Genomic DNA, 19227 nt, shown 5'->3' on the forward strand with positions numbered 1-19227 from the left:
AACTGACAGGTTTAATATCACTGGCCACACCCAGGCATGATTACCTGGGGCAACACTTAACATCACTTGAATTGAACCTGTCTGGCAATGTGTTATTAATTGTATTATTTATTAGGATTTTAATGTTCTACACACTTTTGTTACATTCATGACAGGGCAGGTTGTTACTTGTTACACAAAATTCATCAGTTCACAGTCATGGACAATTTTGTATCTCCAATTCACCTCACTTGCATGTCTTTGGACTGTGGGAGGAAACCCACACAGACACAGTCTGGCAATGTAAAGCAGGCTAGAAGGTCTCAAAGAGCAGCAAATTATTGCACTTTCTAAAGTAATTTAATAACAGCTACCAAACAAATACACTGAAATCTGTCAGTCTGGAAAGTGTAACAAAGCCATTGCTAAGGCTCTGAGACTCCAGCAAACCACAGTGATCTCATTACACAGTGCTCTTAGTGCTCTCATTTCTCCTCAAATGAAGACAAATTGGAACAGTAGCAAACCCTCCCAAAAGTGGTCAGCCTACCAATATTTCACCAAGAACTAATCAACTCATCCAGATCAAAAAAGAACCCAGGCGAACAGCTAAAGAACTGCAGGCCTCACTTGCCTCAGTTAAGGACAATGTACACAATTGCAATAAGACAAAATGCAAAAATGGCATAGATGGAAGATTTGCAAGGTGCAAACCACTGCTGATCAAAAAGAACACAAAGGCTCACCTCACATTGACCAAAAAACATTATGGTTGACCACAATGACATTTGGGATGATACTCTGTGGACTGATAAGTCAAACATGGAACTTTTTGGAAGACATGGGTCCTGTTACTTTAAGCATAAAGGTAGATTTTAAATAATTCTTTATCATCAATAAAAAGAATGATCATTTAAATGCTGCAAAACTGTGTCATTTAATCAAGCTAAATTGTGTTTACTTATTTTCTATTTATCTTATGATAAATCTAGCTTGAAGATATGAAACAATAAATGTTTAATGTAAAACACATTTACTGCAGTTACATGGTTTTACTACCACTAAAGTGTGCTTAAGTTCAACACATCATCTAGATAATGTATAAACATTAAAGGCACAAAAAGATAACAGACACAATGGTCATTTTTCCTCAAGGCTGCTGGCTTTTATTCAAATGTCAGCACCACATATGAGACACTGTATTTGGAGTGTTTAGAACAGGGCATTAAACCTAGGACAATAATCCTGGAAGTGCCTCAGTAAATATTTCCACTAGTAATAATTAGTAAATTACAACATTGTATTAGGGCAGATAAATACATACTTCTGTGAGTGTATTTAAAGCAAATTAATACAAGTACTAGTGTAAAGTGAAGGTTTTAAAAAGCCATTGTCTAACGTGTCAATAACTAAAAAAATGCCAATATATTCCTCACACAAAACTGGCATAAAAACACCTGCAGATAAAATATCAAGGTAAAAGCAACCATATAAAGTAGAATTGCATAATGGTAGTAGTAAGTCTGACAACTTTAAATATAGCCCTTAAGCTTGGTATGATAAATACTGCATCTTAAGTAATCTGAACTAATAATGTAAATAAAAATTAAATCAAGTAAATCTCTACATCACCCTTACTTTTGTATTTTTTTTTTAAAAGTCAAAACCAGCTTGTCAACCTTCTATTTTTAAATAAAATAAGAGACCACTTTTGAGGTTGCCCCACCAACCAGTAAATATATTTCAAATAAAAAATCTCTTGGCTTATAAGAAACAAAAACGATCCACTCAGATGATTAGTGTGCTTTTGATCATCAAACAAAGTCATATTAAAATAGCAAAACACATCCTGAGAATTCCAAATTAATTGTGTATGTAAAACACACATTTGTCTCATTCAAGAGTTCATTTTAGACAACCTGCATTTTGGGATTACATGGAAGACAACTGAAAAGGACAGTGACATCTGTGTGCTCATATAATAATTCCCCCATTAAGGACAATTCTCACTTCCAATACAGTAGATACATTAACAGTTATGCAAAATGCTTAGTTAAATCTCACCAATAAAACTAACCAGCCAGAATATTATGTTTCTAAAATATACATTACATTGCCAGGAGGATTACATTGCAGTAGCTCTGTTAATTGCAGAGTAAATACATAGTGAATACATAGTGAACACAACATCCCTATGTGATATCGAAAACAACATAAATGTAAGTTTTTTTTAGATTACTAGTTAGCACAATACCTTGTTGGTTTGATATTAGGCAAAAGTACCATCAAGCTGTTCTAAACTTTTCTAATATAAACCCAGGCTGCACAATATAGAAAAAACACCAATAATATTGCTATACATGGCAAACATTTTACACATTACAATGTAACACAAAATGAGACCCAATAAGGTGTCATAATTAAAGATCAGATTGCATCATTTTCACTAAGATTCATGTTTTATATTTTTATTCCAATGCCATGATTTATCAGCACATTAAGTTTTTTTCTAGAATTTCCAAGAATGGCCTGAAGGCACACAAAGCCTATTTAAAGCTAAATGTGCTTTGGGAAAGTATTTATTTATGTTACATTGTGCAACCCTAGTGGGTACTACAAAACATAAGATCAATCCTCTTTGAAATACCTGAATATCTATTATGGTTTAATTGAAGCCCCCCGACTCGCCATGACACGAGTCTAATGTAAAATTTCAGATTGATCTGTAAACAGTCTAACTTTGACAATGTATTGCACTTCTCAAGAAACAGTTTGTGTCAACGTGTGACCTAGTATGATGTGTCTGCCACACAAGGTCACACTGGCCTATAACATGAGTCTGGCTGCCACATACGCAGATCCACGAGAATTTGATTGAGCTTCTTCATCCATAGATTTCTCTCTTCTTTGGTGTCTGCACTAAGCCAGTTCCTGTACAACGGAAGATAAAGGCACAATATATCGGTACATTCCTCAAATGTGATTCATTCATAATCATGTACTAAAATATGAATTGTATAATTAAGTTTAAAGTATTACCAACCACTCATATATGATTCTCTTGTTTAAACTTAATTTAATGTAGGTAGATTGTAGTATGACAGTACTGTGGTTTGTAGGGATCATGAATGGACCAAATGCCACCAGAGATCCATTGCTCTTTTGAACTAAACGTCATTATTCAATGCTTTTAATCATTAATAAAAAAAGGCCATTTAAGTGTTTATAATTTGACATCTTAAAACAGATTACATTTTACAATTTACCTTTTGAAAAAAATTTGTTTTTAATCACAGCAAATGTAAGTAATAAAAAGTGCATAACATAATTTCATGTGAATTAACAAGAGAGAGAAATTGGGGTCTTACTTTGTGACACACATGGTGTTCTTGCACTGGCTGACCAGAGTTTCTTTGTCATCATCCCGCTGTGGTCTCACTGTAACAAGCTCAAAGGTATTGGGCCGGGCACAGAACTCACGGTTAGCAGGCTCCACTTTACGACTGGTACAGCTAGCCAAGTTGATGCGACCAATTGGATTCTACACAGAACAGGTCAGATGTTTAATTGATTATTTAAAAAAAATGAAGAGACAATCAAATATTCTATGTAGTCATGGCTACCTTGCGCTTTTCGTCATCGGGGTAAGTCCAATACGAGATGCAGTACCCTGAGAGCACACACCATCTCCTATGCCAGGCTCCAAATCCACTGACATCTTCAAACATGGTCTATAAATTGTAATAGTAATATTAGTGCAAATACATAATCATAGAAAACAATTAGTAAAATTTGCTGTTTTGTGAACCAAGACATTTGGACACTGACCAGAAAGCCCCTTTCCCTCACATGTGAGTCAACCTCACACTGCATCTTCAGGTAGATGTGGCCTTCCAAAGGACAAAGAAAGGGAACCTAGATATTCAGAGGTTAAGATGATTACTTCTGAAATGTTTCAAAACCTTTTTTTATAGTACACGTTGAAGAAAATAGAAAATATAGGTCGAAAAGAGGAAGAAAAAAGTGACAATACAGCCTGTACGATGTTTCTGCAACAGTAAGAGGGTACTCAATGGGAAGAAAAAGGTTAGTAGCATAATGCAAGATGCTGCACAACTGTGTCAAAGACAAAAGCAAGCAGAAAAAGAAAACCCCCATGTTACTTAACATGCAAACATAAAAACCTTGTTTTGAAACATGTCACTGAGAAGCTGACTCTCACTGCTTTCATATTTCATCTACAAAGAGAGAAACGACTGCATATAAATAAGCTGATTTGTAAAGTTATTAGTGCAGCACAATGAAATCAGAAAGTAATTATTTAAAAACATAATTGGCTAACATGCAAGTGATTTGACATGCACCTCTAAAGCTTTTAGAAATGACATATACTGAAAGATTTAATCTTCAACCCAAGACCCAAAAGTGAATGCACCTAAGCTTTAGAAATCAAAACCTGAAAACTTACCTTTTCAAGCTGAAATTTGTTTTTTCCAATAGAAGCCAAAGTCAGCTTGTGTGATCCAACAAGGACAAAATTACTGGTACGCACTGCATTCGGACCACCAGGGCTTGCCATTACTACAAAAGGGCAAAAGAATAATTATTGTTCAACATGCACACAGAAAAATAATAATGGTCTAGCAAAAATGTTTATTTACTCATAACTCACCAGGTGTTTGGAGGTTGCTTTTCTATAACAGAAAAGGAATAAAAGTAAAGTGGTTAATAAAATAGAATGGGTAATAGCAGACAGGAAAAAAGATATATTTATACTGTATTTAACCTGAAGATTTAACCTGAAGCATTTTGTTGTAAATACAGGTATTATGGTATATTATTAGCACTGTATTAGCAAAAGTACCACAAGTATTCATAAAATGATCCCTGCGCTCACACTATGAACTGGTGCAACATGGGTAAATTTGAACAGCAAAATGAGTTCAAGTAATGTGTGTTCTGCAGGAGTTGTATGTTTTTGTGGAAACACACTGGGGACATTTGCTTGCACTGCATAATAAACTTAACCATTGTCATATAAAATATAAAAAAAAAGCACCTACTGTGATAGCAAGGAATCTTTTAGGAGTGATCGCCTAAGGGGAGAAAGACAAGTTACATTTTTGTACAACTTTATCTTTCATTAAAATGCACATGAAAAAAACCCCCCAAAAACTCTGTTGCAACTGGTGAAGGCTTATGGTATTAAAGCTTAAGTATTACATTACATTTTTAGCATTCCTAATCTCTTGACAAAACAAGCATTTAATTTTTATCTGTAACAGGCCAACACAACATACTGCACTTACATACTCCACAATAACACTAATATTAATAATAAACAAAAATATAAATATATGCCAAACTGAACTGTACATATTTGTGGGTTACTAGTTTGTTAAAAAAAAAAAAAATCTTGATCATAAAGTTTGTATCATAAAGGTCTTGCAAGACTGCAAAGCTCTTTAATTTCATTATAAACTTAAAACACCATTTTAAGTTTTGGAAGCATGTCATTACATTTTGTAAATGCTGTATGTGCAAAAAGCTGCTAATTTTATAATGACTTTCTTTTCTTCAGTAAAAGATGGCTTGTAGAATTGATGATGCTTGAACTCACACCCTTTTAATAAGGCATCCACTGCACTACTTATAAAGACACTTCTATCTATAGAGGTCGTTATATTGCCTACTCAACCTCAACACTAGCATTTGCAATATGTAAAAACAGATACCTTGGATTTGGTGGGCTTCTTTCTTTTTTCAAAATACAAGTCACGTTTCTGAATCTAGGACAACAACAAAAAGAATTTAGTCACTGTATAAAAACATTCTTATGTACACAGTACAGCTATGTAATTGGACTTACAAGATAATACATCTCAATATCAATCTCAAAGTCACTGGAAACCTGAGGCCTGAGGTTCGAAAAGAAAAAAAAAAAAAGATTACATTACATAGAATTACTTGGCTGTAATAGTCATAGAGCTATTAGAAATGTAGACTTACAGTGTAAACTTGGTGGAGAAGGATAAGGCATCACCACTGATTGCACTGTGGGTGCTCGCTAAAGGAGTAGCAACTGTATTCTCAGCTCCAGCTCGAATCATCACAAAGAAGTAATGGTTTCCAGATTCTTTAGTGAAAGAGAAGGTATAAGTACAAGTATCCATGGTTATAAAGCCAAAATAAACACAAGTTGCTATTTAAATGACCAATTAAAGAAGAGCATATACCAGGCTTATTGGCTGTAGAACAAACAAAGTCAGCTTTCAGTGGTAAACGAAGCTCCTGCAGTGTGATGGAGCCTTTAGAGGCCAGCGACCCCATGTCCTCCTGGGCTTTGGTGGAGACTTTTTTTTGTGCGGGGCCCTCTGCCTTTAGTCGTTCTAGCTCAGCTTTCAAAGCAACCCTCTTCTCAGCTAGGAATAGCATTTGTCACATTACTTTAACAGAAGAAAGACAAATCTTGATATTTTAATGAATATACAGCCTAAGAATACTCACTGGCTATAAGCAGCAGTCGTTCAGCTTCAGCCTCCACCTGAGAACCTTTCCCGTGCTCCTCATCTGTACAGCAGTTTAGTGCCTGACTGGCCTGATGGATCACTGTCTGCTGCATGTTCATCTCACTGGACAAGACCTGAGACCAAAGTTTATACATTTAGACCACCTCCACACTGAAACCACTCAACCACATGAGTAAAAAATTCTCATCTTTATTTACCTGCATCTTCTGTTTAATGCTGATGTGACTTGAAGTTTGGGGCTCCTCCAGTCTCTTTGACACATCTTCCTTCCTAACAATCACCTGTTTCACCTGAGGTCTTTCAATGTCTTTTACTCTAGTTGATCGATATGCATCAATGCTGAAATCCAGAGACAGCCATTAAAAACTAAATCTAATTAAGGTTAATGCAAGCAACATGCAGCTTCTTATGCAACCATAATACCGTAGCATTACCTGTAGGGAAGTTTCTGCTCCTCCTCTTTGGCATCTATGTTTTCAGAAGATTCAGCATGTAGCATCCGCACCCGTTGGAATTTAGAGGGCCTGGATACACTCTCAGGCGTCCCCCTCTTTTCAATAAATGAGCTAGCTGGAGTTGATGTCTATGTTTACAAGAGAGTTGGGGATTAGAATTCTGCATTTTGATGATTATAGCCTGTGGTCTATCTGGTGTCTTTTTCATTACTAAGAAATCTGACATTGAAGCCAGACTGCAGCCCATGTAAAGTTTAGCATAATAAAAACATAAATTGTCTGTATAGCATACAGTATAACAGAACTCGGACTCACCATGACTTTTCTTTCAGGGCTCTTGACTACAGCAGCTACAGTTTCCACCAACGGGGTGAGAATAGACATGGAAGAGATGTTCAGAGCATCTTCCTCCTCATCACCCTCCTCCAAAATATCTTCGAAAAGATCGTTGATAACCTCAGAGTTTATGGAGCCATCTACATTCATCTCAATCTCATGTAGTTCTTCCTTTAGTTCTGGAAATGAAATAAAAATTACAATTAGAGATCTTGACAAATGGTATATATTTTTATTAAAAAAAGAATGCCCTTGGTCAATTTTTTTTTTATTTTTTATTAAAGTTTAACAAACAAATTGATAGTGCATTAAATATATAAATTGTGTGTTTAGTTAGTGATTACATTCACTAAGAAAAACAAAGCATGGGATTGACAAGGAGAATAACAACAGGCAGCAATGTTATTTTTAATATCCTAACCTTCGTCTTTTTCCTCATCGTTACATAGCTCCACTGTTTCTATAAACAAACAGATGCAAAAACATAGTTACTTACAAATCTGTCTACTAGCCAATATAACACGTGTAGTACAGTATATTCTAATTACCTTTTTCCATCTGCTTTAGTTTTTCTAAAGAAGGCTCAGCCTTTTTCAATAGGCTTGAAGAAGCAGGTTGCAGGTTTGATTTTTCTAATAATCCAAAAGAGTATAGTTAAAAGCAGTTAGTCAGCAAAAGCAACAGCAGTTAAAACAAAACAGCAAATGTCCATCTGGGTAATAAGTTTTGGTGTACCATTCTCTGTGAAATTTGGAGTTTCTGGAATTTGTGCTGGAACTGGTGCTGTGTGCTCCATATCGAATACAGGTCTAGATCTTTCATCAGGACATTCCACTTGCTGAAAAAAAACAAAATCCAACATGAGTGTTTCCCTCTTATTTATATAAATAATAATTATAATAATAATAATAAGGGGCCGTACAATGCCCAGGTGTGACATAGAGGAAACCAAGACATGGGGAGAACAAGGTCCCTGGCATCCTGGTGCTGTGCAGCAGGGCCATAATGTTGATCTTTTATTAAGTAGGGCAGCAAGGTTTTGTTAATGCAGAGGTTGCCATTTTTAAAATTCAAGTATGCTAATGAAGGAATTTGATACTATTGATCTATAAAACACAAATCAAATCAACCAGTACATTATGTAAAATTATTATTAACCTTAGACTCTATGTCCTTCTGGGCCTCTGCAAGATTCTCTTTACTTTTCCACATCTTGTTATTCTGAAATCGATTGCGAACCTGTGCCAACTCTGCCTCACGTTCCTAATAATAATAAAAAATAATAACAAATTAAGTAAAATGTAAGCACTTCACGCATAAGTAGGGAGGGTAAAGATAGCATACCAATTTCTGTTTTTGAGTAAGAATGGCAGTGCTGGAATTTCCCTGGGTGACTGCAAGCCGTTCCTGGAGCAGTTTTGATTTGTGGGTGGATGATGGTGTGACTGTAGTTGTGCGGCCTTGGCTCACCCCAGCAAGGGGGGAGCCCTGATAACGTTCCTGGCACTTTTCTCCAAAACGCTCCAAAAATGACTTAACACCTGCTGGGAACAAACAATAAAACTCGGTCATCCCCTTTATTCCATTTATCAGTAGAAAATTCCACTGTATGGTCGTAGTACCAGATAGGGGTACCGGCAAGTGTTAATGTAATTGCAACATTATGTATTTAAGTACACTTCACAAAGTTTTAAAAGGTTATTTCAATTAACAACAAAATTGGTCAGTTACTCACCAGCAGGTCCAACTGGAGTACTATGCTTTGTGGGACTTGCGTTCTTGTCCAATTTCTCACTGGCCTGAGGGGCAGGCACTATGGTTGAGGGGTTCTTGGTAGGTAAGTTAATTTTTGCAGGACTAGCATTTACTTGTCCAGCCCTAAAATCTTTGCCTGGGGCTTGATTCTTAATGGGACTTTGAAAACCTGAAGTTTTCTGAGGAGAAGATGGGACTGTTGCAGCTGACTTGACTGAAGTGCAATGTTGACTAGAATAGCTCTTCACAGGGCTGGATGCAGGAGAATAAAATCCTTTTGCCAGTTTGGGCTCAGAAACATCAGTCTTCGGAGGGCTTGAAGGAATCACTCTAGATGATTTAACTGGAGAATTAACTGGCAGCTATAACAAAATAAACACATGCAAGTAAATGTTAATTCTTAAAAGCTCTTTTAAAATGGTTTAATATTCATTGTCTAAATGTATTAGAAATCATAGTTCAGATGATTGTCCCACCTGCCGAGTGCTGTGTACAGGCTTGCTAGCAACCGAATGGACAAACTTTGGTGCACACTGTTGTGCAGCAGCACTCCCTTTGACACTAATGTTCGTGTCAACATGGGTTGGCCGAGTCACACCAGCTGTGCCAGGCTGCCCTTGTGCATTGTTTCTGCAAGTAGGCGGGGGGTCAGAATCATCTTCCCAGGAGCAGATTGTAGCAGCAAGGTTTGCCAGTCTGCCTTTCCTGCCTATGGGGGCCTCAGATGTGAGGGCTGGAGCTGGATTCGTAGCAACTTCCACTCTTTGGGATTTAGGAGGGGAAAGAGCTACTGTATCTGGGACCAGTGAATTGCTGTCTGTAAATACAGTTTAAAATTAATGGTTTTTTTTTTTTAATGAACATAAGACAGACTTAAAAGAATACATAATCCATACAATGAGGTTAATACCAATATAATATCATACTATATATTATTAACAAATCATTTACTTTTCAGTATAATCTCGTTTGCATATGAAACAGATAAAAGATTACCATCAATAGTTCTGAAACTAATATGGCAAGCTAAACATTAATACAAATTATCAGAAAAAACTGAATGAGCTCTGATGACCACATTCAATACAGTGCATATCAAATAAAAATAAATAAATAAAAATAATAAAAAAAATTTAAACGGTCAAATGGCATTATTAATAATCAGAACAATCTTTTAACCTAATCTAATTCACTGGGATTACTGTTTTTCTCCCCTAATACATAGACACATGCTAAAATGGTTGTCCACTGGTATGTTTTGGCTAAAGATCCAATAAGGAAACTTAAGATTTAACCAGTTTAGCAAATGTTTATCATTTGAAACCCTTAGATGTTAATTAAGCAAATCAGACTCAAAAAAACAAAAACAATCAAGATCTAAATTGTTTAAAAGTAGTCATAAAACCCTTCAGATTGCAGCCTACCATCTGAGTCCCAGTACTGTCTCTGTGCAACAAGCCTCTGCAGCCGAGATCTCATGTTGTTGGCAGTTGGAATGGAAGTAGGAGCATCTTTAACTATTTCTCTGCCTTCATTAATAATAGAACTTTTCATCATGCTATCTGTGCATCCTGCTACTGCTTGTGAGGGACGTGCCACCATCTCTGGAGGTAAGCTGGAATGGACAGGCATTTCTTCCACTGTGGTAGAGCAAATACTGCTTGGTGCAATGGGGGGCTTCTTGTCTGTTATGGGTTCTAAGCCTTGGGCACCAAGGGTAACTGGGTCCTTGTTTTCTTCCCCAGTCAAACAGGCATTCTCCTCTGAACAACGACGTTTAGAAGGAGATGGTTTGGACGAGGGTAGAACTGGAACAAAGACATACAAGTGACTTGTTTAGAAAAACTTTTAGAATCATTAATCAGCACTAAAACATTGCATGTCCTAACAAATTACTTAAGGTTCTTCATGAAGTTTGTAAAAAAGTTTTAACCTACTAAGGATTGCACTTATTTAAAAATATTTACATGTTGATGAGTTATTGGGTATCGTTGCATCTACAATCCTAATCAAAACTTATGTCATGCTTCTTATTGAAATGGTTTAAGCATGGATTTAACTGGTACCTTTGTCAGCAGGTGGCTGACTCATGATACTATTTGTTTCTGCAAGTGGCTCTCTTGATCTCTTCGCCATTTGGCGGTTGGCTGCTGTGGGCCTCTCTGCCATCTTTTTCTGAAGATTTTCCCTGCGAGCTCGTGTACGCTCCAACAATTTCTAAGTAAACAACACAAAGTATGTAAGGCGAGTGCCAAGAGTGAGTTATTAAATTCACAATACTGTATGATAACACACACTGACCACTATAAATTGACAATACATTTTTCCCCATACCACATATACAGGGGTTGGACAAAATAACTGAAACACCTGGTTTTAGACCACAATAATTTATTAGTATGGTGTAGGGCCTCCTTTTGCAGCCAATACAGCGTCAATTCGTCTTGGAAATGACATATACAAGTCCTGCACAGTGGTCAGAGGGATTTTAAGCCATTCTTCTTGCAGGATAGTGGCCAGGTCACTACGTGATGCTGGTGGAGGAAAACGTTTCCTGACTCGCATCTCCAAAACACCCCAAAGTGGCTCAATAATATTTAGATCTGGTGACTGTGCAGGCCATGGGAGATGTTCAACTTCACTTTCATGTTCATCAAACCAATCTTTCACCAGTCTTGCTGTGTGTATTGGTGCATTGTCATCCTGATACACGGCACCGCCATTGGATGCACATGGTCCTCCAGAATGGTTCGGTAGTCCTTGGCAGTGACGTGCCCATCTAGCACAAGTATTGGGCCAAGGGAATGCCATGATATGGCAGCCCAAACCATCACTGATCCACCCCCATGCTTCACTCTGGGCATGCAACAGTCTGGGTGGTACGCTTCTTTGGGGCTTCTCCACACCGTAACTCTCCCGGATGTGGGGAAAACAGTAAAGGTGGACTCATCAGAGAACAATACATGTTTCACATTGTCCACAGCCCAAGATTTGCGCTCCTTGCACCATTGAAACCGACGTTTGGCATTGGCACGAGTGACCAAAGGTTTGGCTATAGCAGCCCGGCCGTGTATATTGACCCTGTGGAGCTCCCGACGGACAGTTCTGGTGGAAACAGGAGAGTTGAGGTGCACATTTAATTCTGCCGTGATTTGGGCAGCCGTGGTTTTATGTTTTTTGGATACAATCCAGGTTAGCACCCGAGCATCCCTTTCAGACAGCTTCCTCTTGCGTCCACAGTTAATCCTGTTGGATGTGGTTTGTCCTTCTTGGTGGTATGCTGACATTACCCTGGATACCGTGGCTCTTGATACATCACAAAGACTTGCTGTCTTGGTCACAGATGCGCCAGCAAGACGTGCACCAACAATTTGTCCTCTTTTGAACTCTGGTATGTCACCCATAATGTTGTGTGCATTGCAATATTTTGAGCAAAACTGTGCTCTTACCCTGCTAATTGAACCTTCACACTCTGCTCTTACTGGTGCAATGTGCAATTAATGAAGATTGGCCACCAGACTGGTCCAATTTAGCCATGAAACCTCCCACACTAAAATGACAGGTGTTTCAGTTATTTTGTCCAACCCCTGTAAATATACATATATACTGCATGCATATATGTGTGTGTGTGTGTGTATGTATGTATGTGTGTATATGTATGTGTGTGTATATTAGGGCTGGGTATCGCCACCAATTTCCTGGATCGATTCGATTTCGATTCACCAGGTCCCGATTCGATTCGATATTTGATTTTCGATTCGATTTTCGATCCAATTTCGATTCAACACATTTAGGCATATTTGAGTTACATTAACAGGTTTTGTTTACATATGTACAGATGTTCAGAGAACAAATGTGATAATTGTACAAAGAACACTCATTATTAAAAATATTTGTGTATTTTGTTTACATGAATAATTAATCCAAAACAGAAAACAGTAACATTCAACAGCCAGGTGTATGTTTACATTACATTTACAATGTTGTAGCATGTCAGACAAATGAAATAATAATAAAAAATGAATGTTACTGTTTTCTTCCATTTGTCTGACATGCTACAACATTGTAAATGTAATGTAAACATACACCTGGCTGTTGTACAGCTTATGCCAAGTTTACACTACACGACACTCTGATTAACACGTGGTCACTGTAATGTTCACACTACACGACTGATCGGCGATGGGGAGTTTTACACTACACCATCCATCACCAGGGGGAATCACAGGCAAGCTACGTTTTGTCACGAAAACACACGTGAGAAGTGATGAAAGGTTTAATGATACCACGTCCAAACATGCACATCAACAAGTAGCGAGCAATCAAAGTTTGTGCGCTGATGAAATAAATGAATCTGAGTGGATTTGGCAACACGAGCAGCATGGATCGTTCTGTAGTGAGTTGGAGGTTAATAAATATTTTGTTTTGTAGAGAACGATCTCGCGTGTGCTGATGTATTCTGATAGAAACTATATTGCGCTCCACCACCTGTTTCCAACCTCTCCCCTGTGTTTCCCCTCGCTGTTTCACACATTGATTGAGAGCCGAGTTTTGATCGCAGAGCGAACACCGAGTTCCTCCCGAATCCAGAGCCGAGCGAAAATCAGTGCAAAAAGTTGTGTAGTGGTCATAACTTGAGCTTCTGCCATGCTAAACTGATGTGCAGGTCAGATCTCGTTGCATGAAAAAACAGTGGCTGGTCACGCGAAATTAAAGGGGGTAACAATAGTAATAGATTTCCGTGTGCACCGTAAAAAGGGGCGTATTTAAAAAATCGATCTCGCATTTATATGAATCGATATCGGATCGTTCAAATAAAGATCGATTAAAATCGAAAAATCGATTTTATAAACCCACCCCTAGTGTGTATATATATATATATATATATATATATATATATATATATATATATATATATATATATATATATATATATATGTATATGTATATGTATATATATATATATATATATATATATATCTCTCTCATATTTGTATTATATGTATATAATCTCTATCTGGCACTTCTGGTTAGATGCTACTGCATTCCGTTGGCTCTGTACTTGTTTACTCTGCACAATGACAATAAATTTGAATCTAATCTAATATATATATATACACACACACACCACCACCAGTACATGATGACAGGTACATAATATGAATATAATAATCCACTGTTAAGGCCTACAGCATAGTAAATAACTAAACTTTATAATCATTCATTGTCGAAAAGCAGTAACACAAAACACCTAGTAATCTCTTAACATTAGACTACTTGATTTAAATGTTTCATAATATAAACTAAAGATATAACTGGGCCAAAAAAATAAGAGATTACTAATAAAACATTTAAACTTATGGTCTAATACAATAGAACAATATGGCCAAGGCTTGACCAGAGTCTTAGTGATGCCACCAGACTGGCCACGTGCACAACAGGCACAATTGGCCAAATGTGAGGGTGGGGAGGTCACAGCACCTTGCCACTGCAACAGCAAATTCTACTGTCTGGTCAAAGTGCTGACACAAGCGGCTAAAGAATATGAAGGAAATAGCGTCCTCCATATTTAATACAACTCTCTGTATGAACATGCATGTTACCATACAGAAATTGAAGTATTCTTGCTTGTAATATTATCATGTTTACATTTGCACATGCATTCTTATTTTGGGTTTTGCTGTAGGGTAATTCTCTACACAAGTTTTACAGGTATAACCAGTCACCACTTATTTTAAATTTTAACTGCTTACATAAATGAAACAAGATATTTACCAAAATCTAAATCTAACCATAAAACAGATGTTGCAGTCAAATATACAAACTACAAAGTTAACATTGATTATGCTATTGACACATTACCAGTTATTATATTACATTGCACAAAGTTTATCCTAACTTATAGCTGTGTTTCAAAAACAATGCTGTCATTACATGCTCTAAGGCAACCTATTACAACTGGTGAAGTCCTGTATTGTAAAAAACATAAGCAAAACTCACAAAAATAAAAACATCTTTAAACAATGACTAAAACTGTAACGCCAAAAGCCTAATTAAGCAAGACGGCAAAGAAGCTTTCACTGAAAGTTTGGCAGCATCTCAGCAATGCATGGAAATTTCAGTTAGTGATTGTCATTCCCAAAAAATGCATGCCACGTGACACCAGTTGAAGGAGCACAGCCCTAACACTCTACCACCTTTTTATCCAGTAGATAACACAACTTTAATAAAATAGTGTATATGTACATTAATCCTAAAATACAAAAAAACCTAATCAGCCGCCTAGCTAACTTACCAAACCTGAATGACCAAGTACCAAGTTGTCACACCTTAGTTACACCTTCCCCTGTCCTGGTCACTAACCTTACACTGACTAGTATCTATTTTATATGCGGCCTTAACAAAAACGTTAAAGGCTGCACATTTCAGATTTCAATTTAACAGCCAATGCTGATCTAAGGTTGTTCTATTAAACATGGGATTCTTTTGTTAACTGCAGTAACGATACACACAGTGAGAGCTGCACCCTAAAACGTATTGGACTGTACAAAAAGTATTTTAATAAGCATGATGTACCAACAATAATGTCGTAAGCCATAGTATTTTAACATAACATACAGCATGATAGTATAGTTGGGGACGCACCCTTAGTTAAACAAAATTACAGGACAGCAAACCATTTCTAATTAATAGTACATTGTTTAAGTAACATTTCTTATTTTTAATCAGCTGCAGTATTTACATGTCGAAATATATTAATGTAATTTAGCTGCTTTACAGTTAGTTAGTTGACAAAATTTGAAAGTGTCGAGATAACGTTAGCCCACAAAGGTTCAAACCCCTAACATAAAAAATGCAAAAATACCAAACACAGGTCATATTTACCTCAGTAAACGGGTCCATTTCGCACTTTTTACTTCCCCGGTCACACTAAATAACTTATAAACACCGTCTTTGCGTCTAAACGCATAAAATGAATTCGTGTTTTTCTTCTGCCTCGCACGCCACACTGTCTGCTGCTGTTCAAATTTGAATTTCAGCGCTGCTCCTGTTTGCTCACTCACCAACGGTCACGCACACGTCACCAACAGTCCGGCTCGATCTCAATTTGTTCTTTACACACCTCCTCTACGCCCTTTACTTCTACATTCGTGGTTTAGTTTGTGCAAAATGGTCAACCACCGCTTTGCATTAATTACTGAGTTTTTAAAGACAATTTTCTTTTAGGACATACATAATATTTCTGTAGTAATACAGCCAATCGTTTGATGTTTTTTTAGTTTAAAGAAAATAGGGGAAGTGTTCAACGGCGTTGTTGAAACAGACTCCCAAGGGAGTTACCAAAGGCCAGTTAAAGTTTGAAATGTCTAGGTTTTACTGTATAAACAATACCGTATATCTGTCCTGCCATACAAACCAATGTACAGAACTTTTGTTTACAGGCTATACAGAATACTTTTACTGTTGGCTATGTGAGAAGCAACTGAGACTGTTTCCAAGCAGTGTTCTAGCATAGGAAAATGCTGGCATTTGCACAGGGTTCAGTTTAAGTTTAGCTCAGAGTCTGTCGAGTCTCCTGGTCGCAAGGCTGGAATACATTCTGGACAGGGTAATAGTCCATCCCGGGTATCATACACTAGCACATTCATGCCCAAGTTCATTTAGATTAGCCAATCCACCTTCTTTATGTCTGTGAAGGGAATGAGTACCTAAAGGGACAATTTGTACAGTGCATAGTTTGTGAAAGCATTTAAAACTACTGGGACTGCCAAACCCCAGCAGCAGTTCTCAAATCTATTCTCAGGGATCTACCACAGGCTACATTTGATGCTAATCGGGCTTCATTGAGTAATAAAGAACACAGTGAAGTGTATTTACAGATATTCTAGCAGCTCAGTGGGTAGCACTGTCACCTACCAGCAAAAAGGTCCTGGGTTAGATTCCCAGATGAAGTGGTCCAGGGACTTTCTGTATGGAGTTTACATGTTCTTCACATGTCTGCGTGGGTTTTCTCTGAAAACTCAGATTTTCTCCCACAGCCCAAAGACATTTAAGTTGAGTTAGGTGAATTGGAGATACAAAACTGATGTCTGTAAAAACTCATGCTAGCCAATCTCCAAAGACCTTGAGAACACGTCCAAGAATATCACCAGGTCCGGCTGCCTTGCTGGTCTTAGCAATCTAAAATGATCTGCGCACTTCAACCACAGAAACAGTGAATGGGTTTGATTCAGCAATCACACGAGCATTTTCCATATACACAAAGTGATTTGCCTCAAACCGGGCATGAAATTGTTCAGCTTATCAGGAAACACAGTGTTGGTGTTTATTGCAAAGCTAGTTTTCATTATAAAGTCATATATGAACTCATATGTTTGATACAGAAAAGCCCAAGACAACAAACATAAAAACAAAAACTTGGCAGAAAAAAACAGTACCAGGACATGATTAATGTCCTTTTTCCAGCTTGAAACAAAGGACAAAATCAAACTAAAATGTAATTAATTAGAAATTATACTTATTTGTGCCTACCTAGTCAGTGCACACAGTAATTTCATTAGCCTGTGGTAGCTTTGATGCATAAGTTATATTTCCTGTCCCTGTAATATGCAAAATATGCTCTCAAGTGTAAGAAAACTAGATCTGAGTCAAAAATGGAGACTGGAATGGAAACAATCAGGGGTGCCAATACTATTGACCAGCTGTATGTGACTATGATGTAACAGCCAGAATCACAAAATACAGAAAATCAAAACTTAACAATTCAATAAAAAGAGTTAATCATTTAAATTTATTTTTATATTTATTTTTTTGTTTTATAATTTGGGTGTTAATACCATGAAAGTCCACTTTTGTCAGAGCAGAAAAACTGCAGCAGTATTTTCAGCTGAATTTGAGTTTTTATTATTACTTTTATGTACTTAATTAATAAATGTAAATGTTTGTTAAGAATTTGACTTTTTAATTTATAATTATGATATGATGTATTTTACATGGCACTTGTTCATTGTCAGTTGGTATACCAGTATCAATGAACGGACTCTCTACATACTTAACTGAACGTGTCTGAGGAAGGGAAGGCCAGATGGGTAACAGGGTAACTGTCTGGTCGAGGCACTGACACAAATGGTGGATCAATACAGAGAGCATAGCATAATCCTGAATACACGATAGGGTTCTCTGTAATACTTTGGCTGTAAATGATGTAAAGAGGATGATGGCTTTATACATGCCAGACAGGGTGTCAGAGTACAGGGGAACTGGATATAGCTCATTAATAACAAAAAAAATACTAGCAGCATTATTTAGCAGCATAGTTTGACATAACAAATGTTTGACTTTTTACCTTCCAAATTTAAAAAGGGATTTTAGAGAAGTATTTCTACATATTACATGCTATACTCAACTTGTAATTGATTTAATTTTAATTTATATATATTTTTTTATTGTAATTAATCTGAATCTGACTGGTTGGTAATTAGGATTGGCAGGCATTATGAAATCATTAGGTGTATTTAGTGGTGGTGTTGTAAAGGCATTTTAAATCCAGTAGATGGGGCCAAAGATTTACAACTAATCTGCTGTATAGTTCTCTACTATGAGCTAAAATGGCTGAATGACCCGCTCTACAAACAAACCATTAGCATATTGTAATGTTATTAGAAAAAAGTGCAAATTAGTATACATTACATAAAAAATATGAAATTACAGGCCCACTCCTTTGTGAACTGTGACTTTGTTGTAGTAAAGGGGTCTTGTGTGAACCTGTGGGCTGCATCACCAGGAGCGTAACTATCTTGGTGAGGGTCAAACAAAAGGTAACTAACAGACACAGACTCCAAAAGACACCCCTAAATACATATTTTACATATATTAGGACTTACCTCTGAAGCATACTGGAATGTCCTTGAGTGGCCCAGTCAAATTTAAGACTTTAACCCCATTGAAAATCTGTGGAAAGACTGAAGATGTCAGTTCATATATTTCTGACAGATTTAATCTGACTGAGTTTATGAAGATTAAGAATGAGATAAACTTCCCAAATCCAGATGTGCAAAGATTGTAGAGATGTATCCAAAACTACATGCAGCTGTAAAAAGCTGCCAAAAGGGGCTTCAATTCCCAAAAAGGTCTTTAAAAGGGTCTGAATACTTTTGCAAGTAAGAGATTTT

General features: G+C 37.0%; 1 protein-coding gene across 4 annotated transcripts; it reads right to left on the reverse strand.

Annotated features, from left to right (window-relative positions):
* Positions 1-1119: 1119 nt before the first annotated feature.
* Positions 1120-19176, reverse strand: anln (anillin, actin binding protein). 4 transcript variants are annotated; one of them, XM_063014384.1, is made up of 26 exons: positions 18940-19176; positions 11122-11272; positions 10480-10863; positions 9532-9872; positions 9036-9417; positions 8645-8844; positions 8459-8563; positions 8036-8138; positions 7849-7932; positions 7722-7760; positions 7280-7479; positions 6944-7092; positions 6707-6848; positions 6487-6622; positions 6216-6401; positions 5989-6115; positions 5849-5897; positions 5715-5768; positions 5043-5075; positions 4652-4673; positions 4448-4560; positions 4164-4217; positions 3808-3894; positions 3603-3710; positions 3348-3520; positions 1120-2910 (listed from the first exon to the last, which is right to left on the reverse strand). In XM_063014384.1, exons 2-26 carry the CDS (start codon positions 11222-11224, stop codon positions 2796-2798), a joined length of 3489 nt encoding a protein of 1162 aa, XP_062870454.1. In that variant the 5' UTR covers positions 11225-11272; positions 18940-19176; the 3' UTR covers positions 1120-2795. The 4 variants fall into 4 exon arrangements, with proteins under 4 accessions (XP_062870454.1, XP_062870438.1, XP_062870429.1 ...); XM_063014368.1 differs by lacking the exon at positions 18940-19176 and adding an exon at positions 15941-16046 and having other exon boundaries at positions 8645-8841; XM_063014359.1 differs by lacking the exon at positions 18940-19176 and adding an exon at positions 15941-16046.
* Between the last annotated feature and the right edge of the window lie 51 nt (positions 19177-19227).

The sequence above is a fragment of the Trichomycterus rosablanca genome, chromosome 2, assembly GCF_030014385.1.
Source record: "Trichomycterus rosablanca isolate fTriRos1 chromosome 2, fTriRos1.hap1, whole genome shotgun sequence".
Taxonomy (NCBI): domain Eukaryota; kingdom Metazoa; phylum Chordata; class Actinopteri; order Siluriformes; family Trichomycteridae; genus Trichomycterus; species Trichomycterus rosablanca.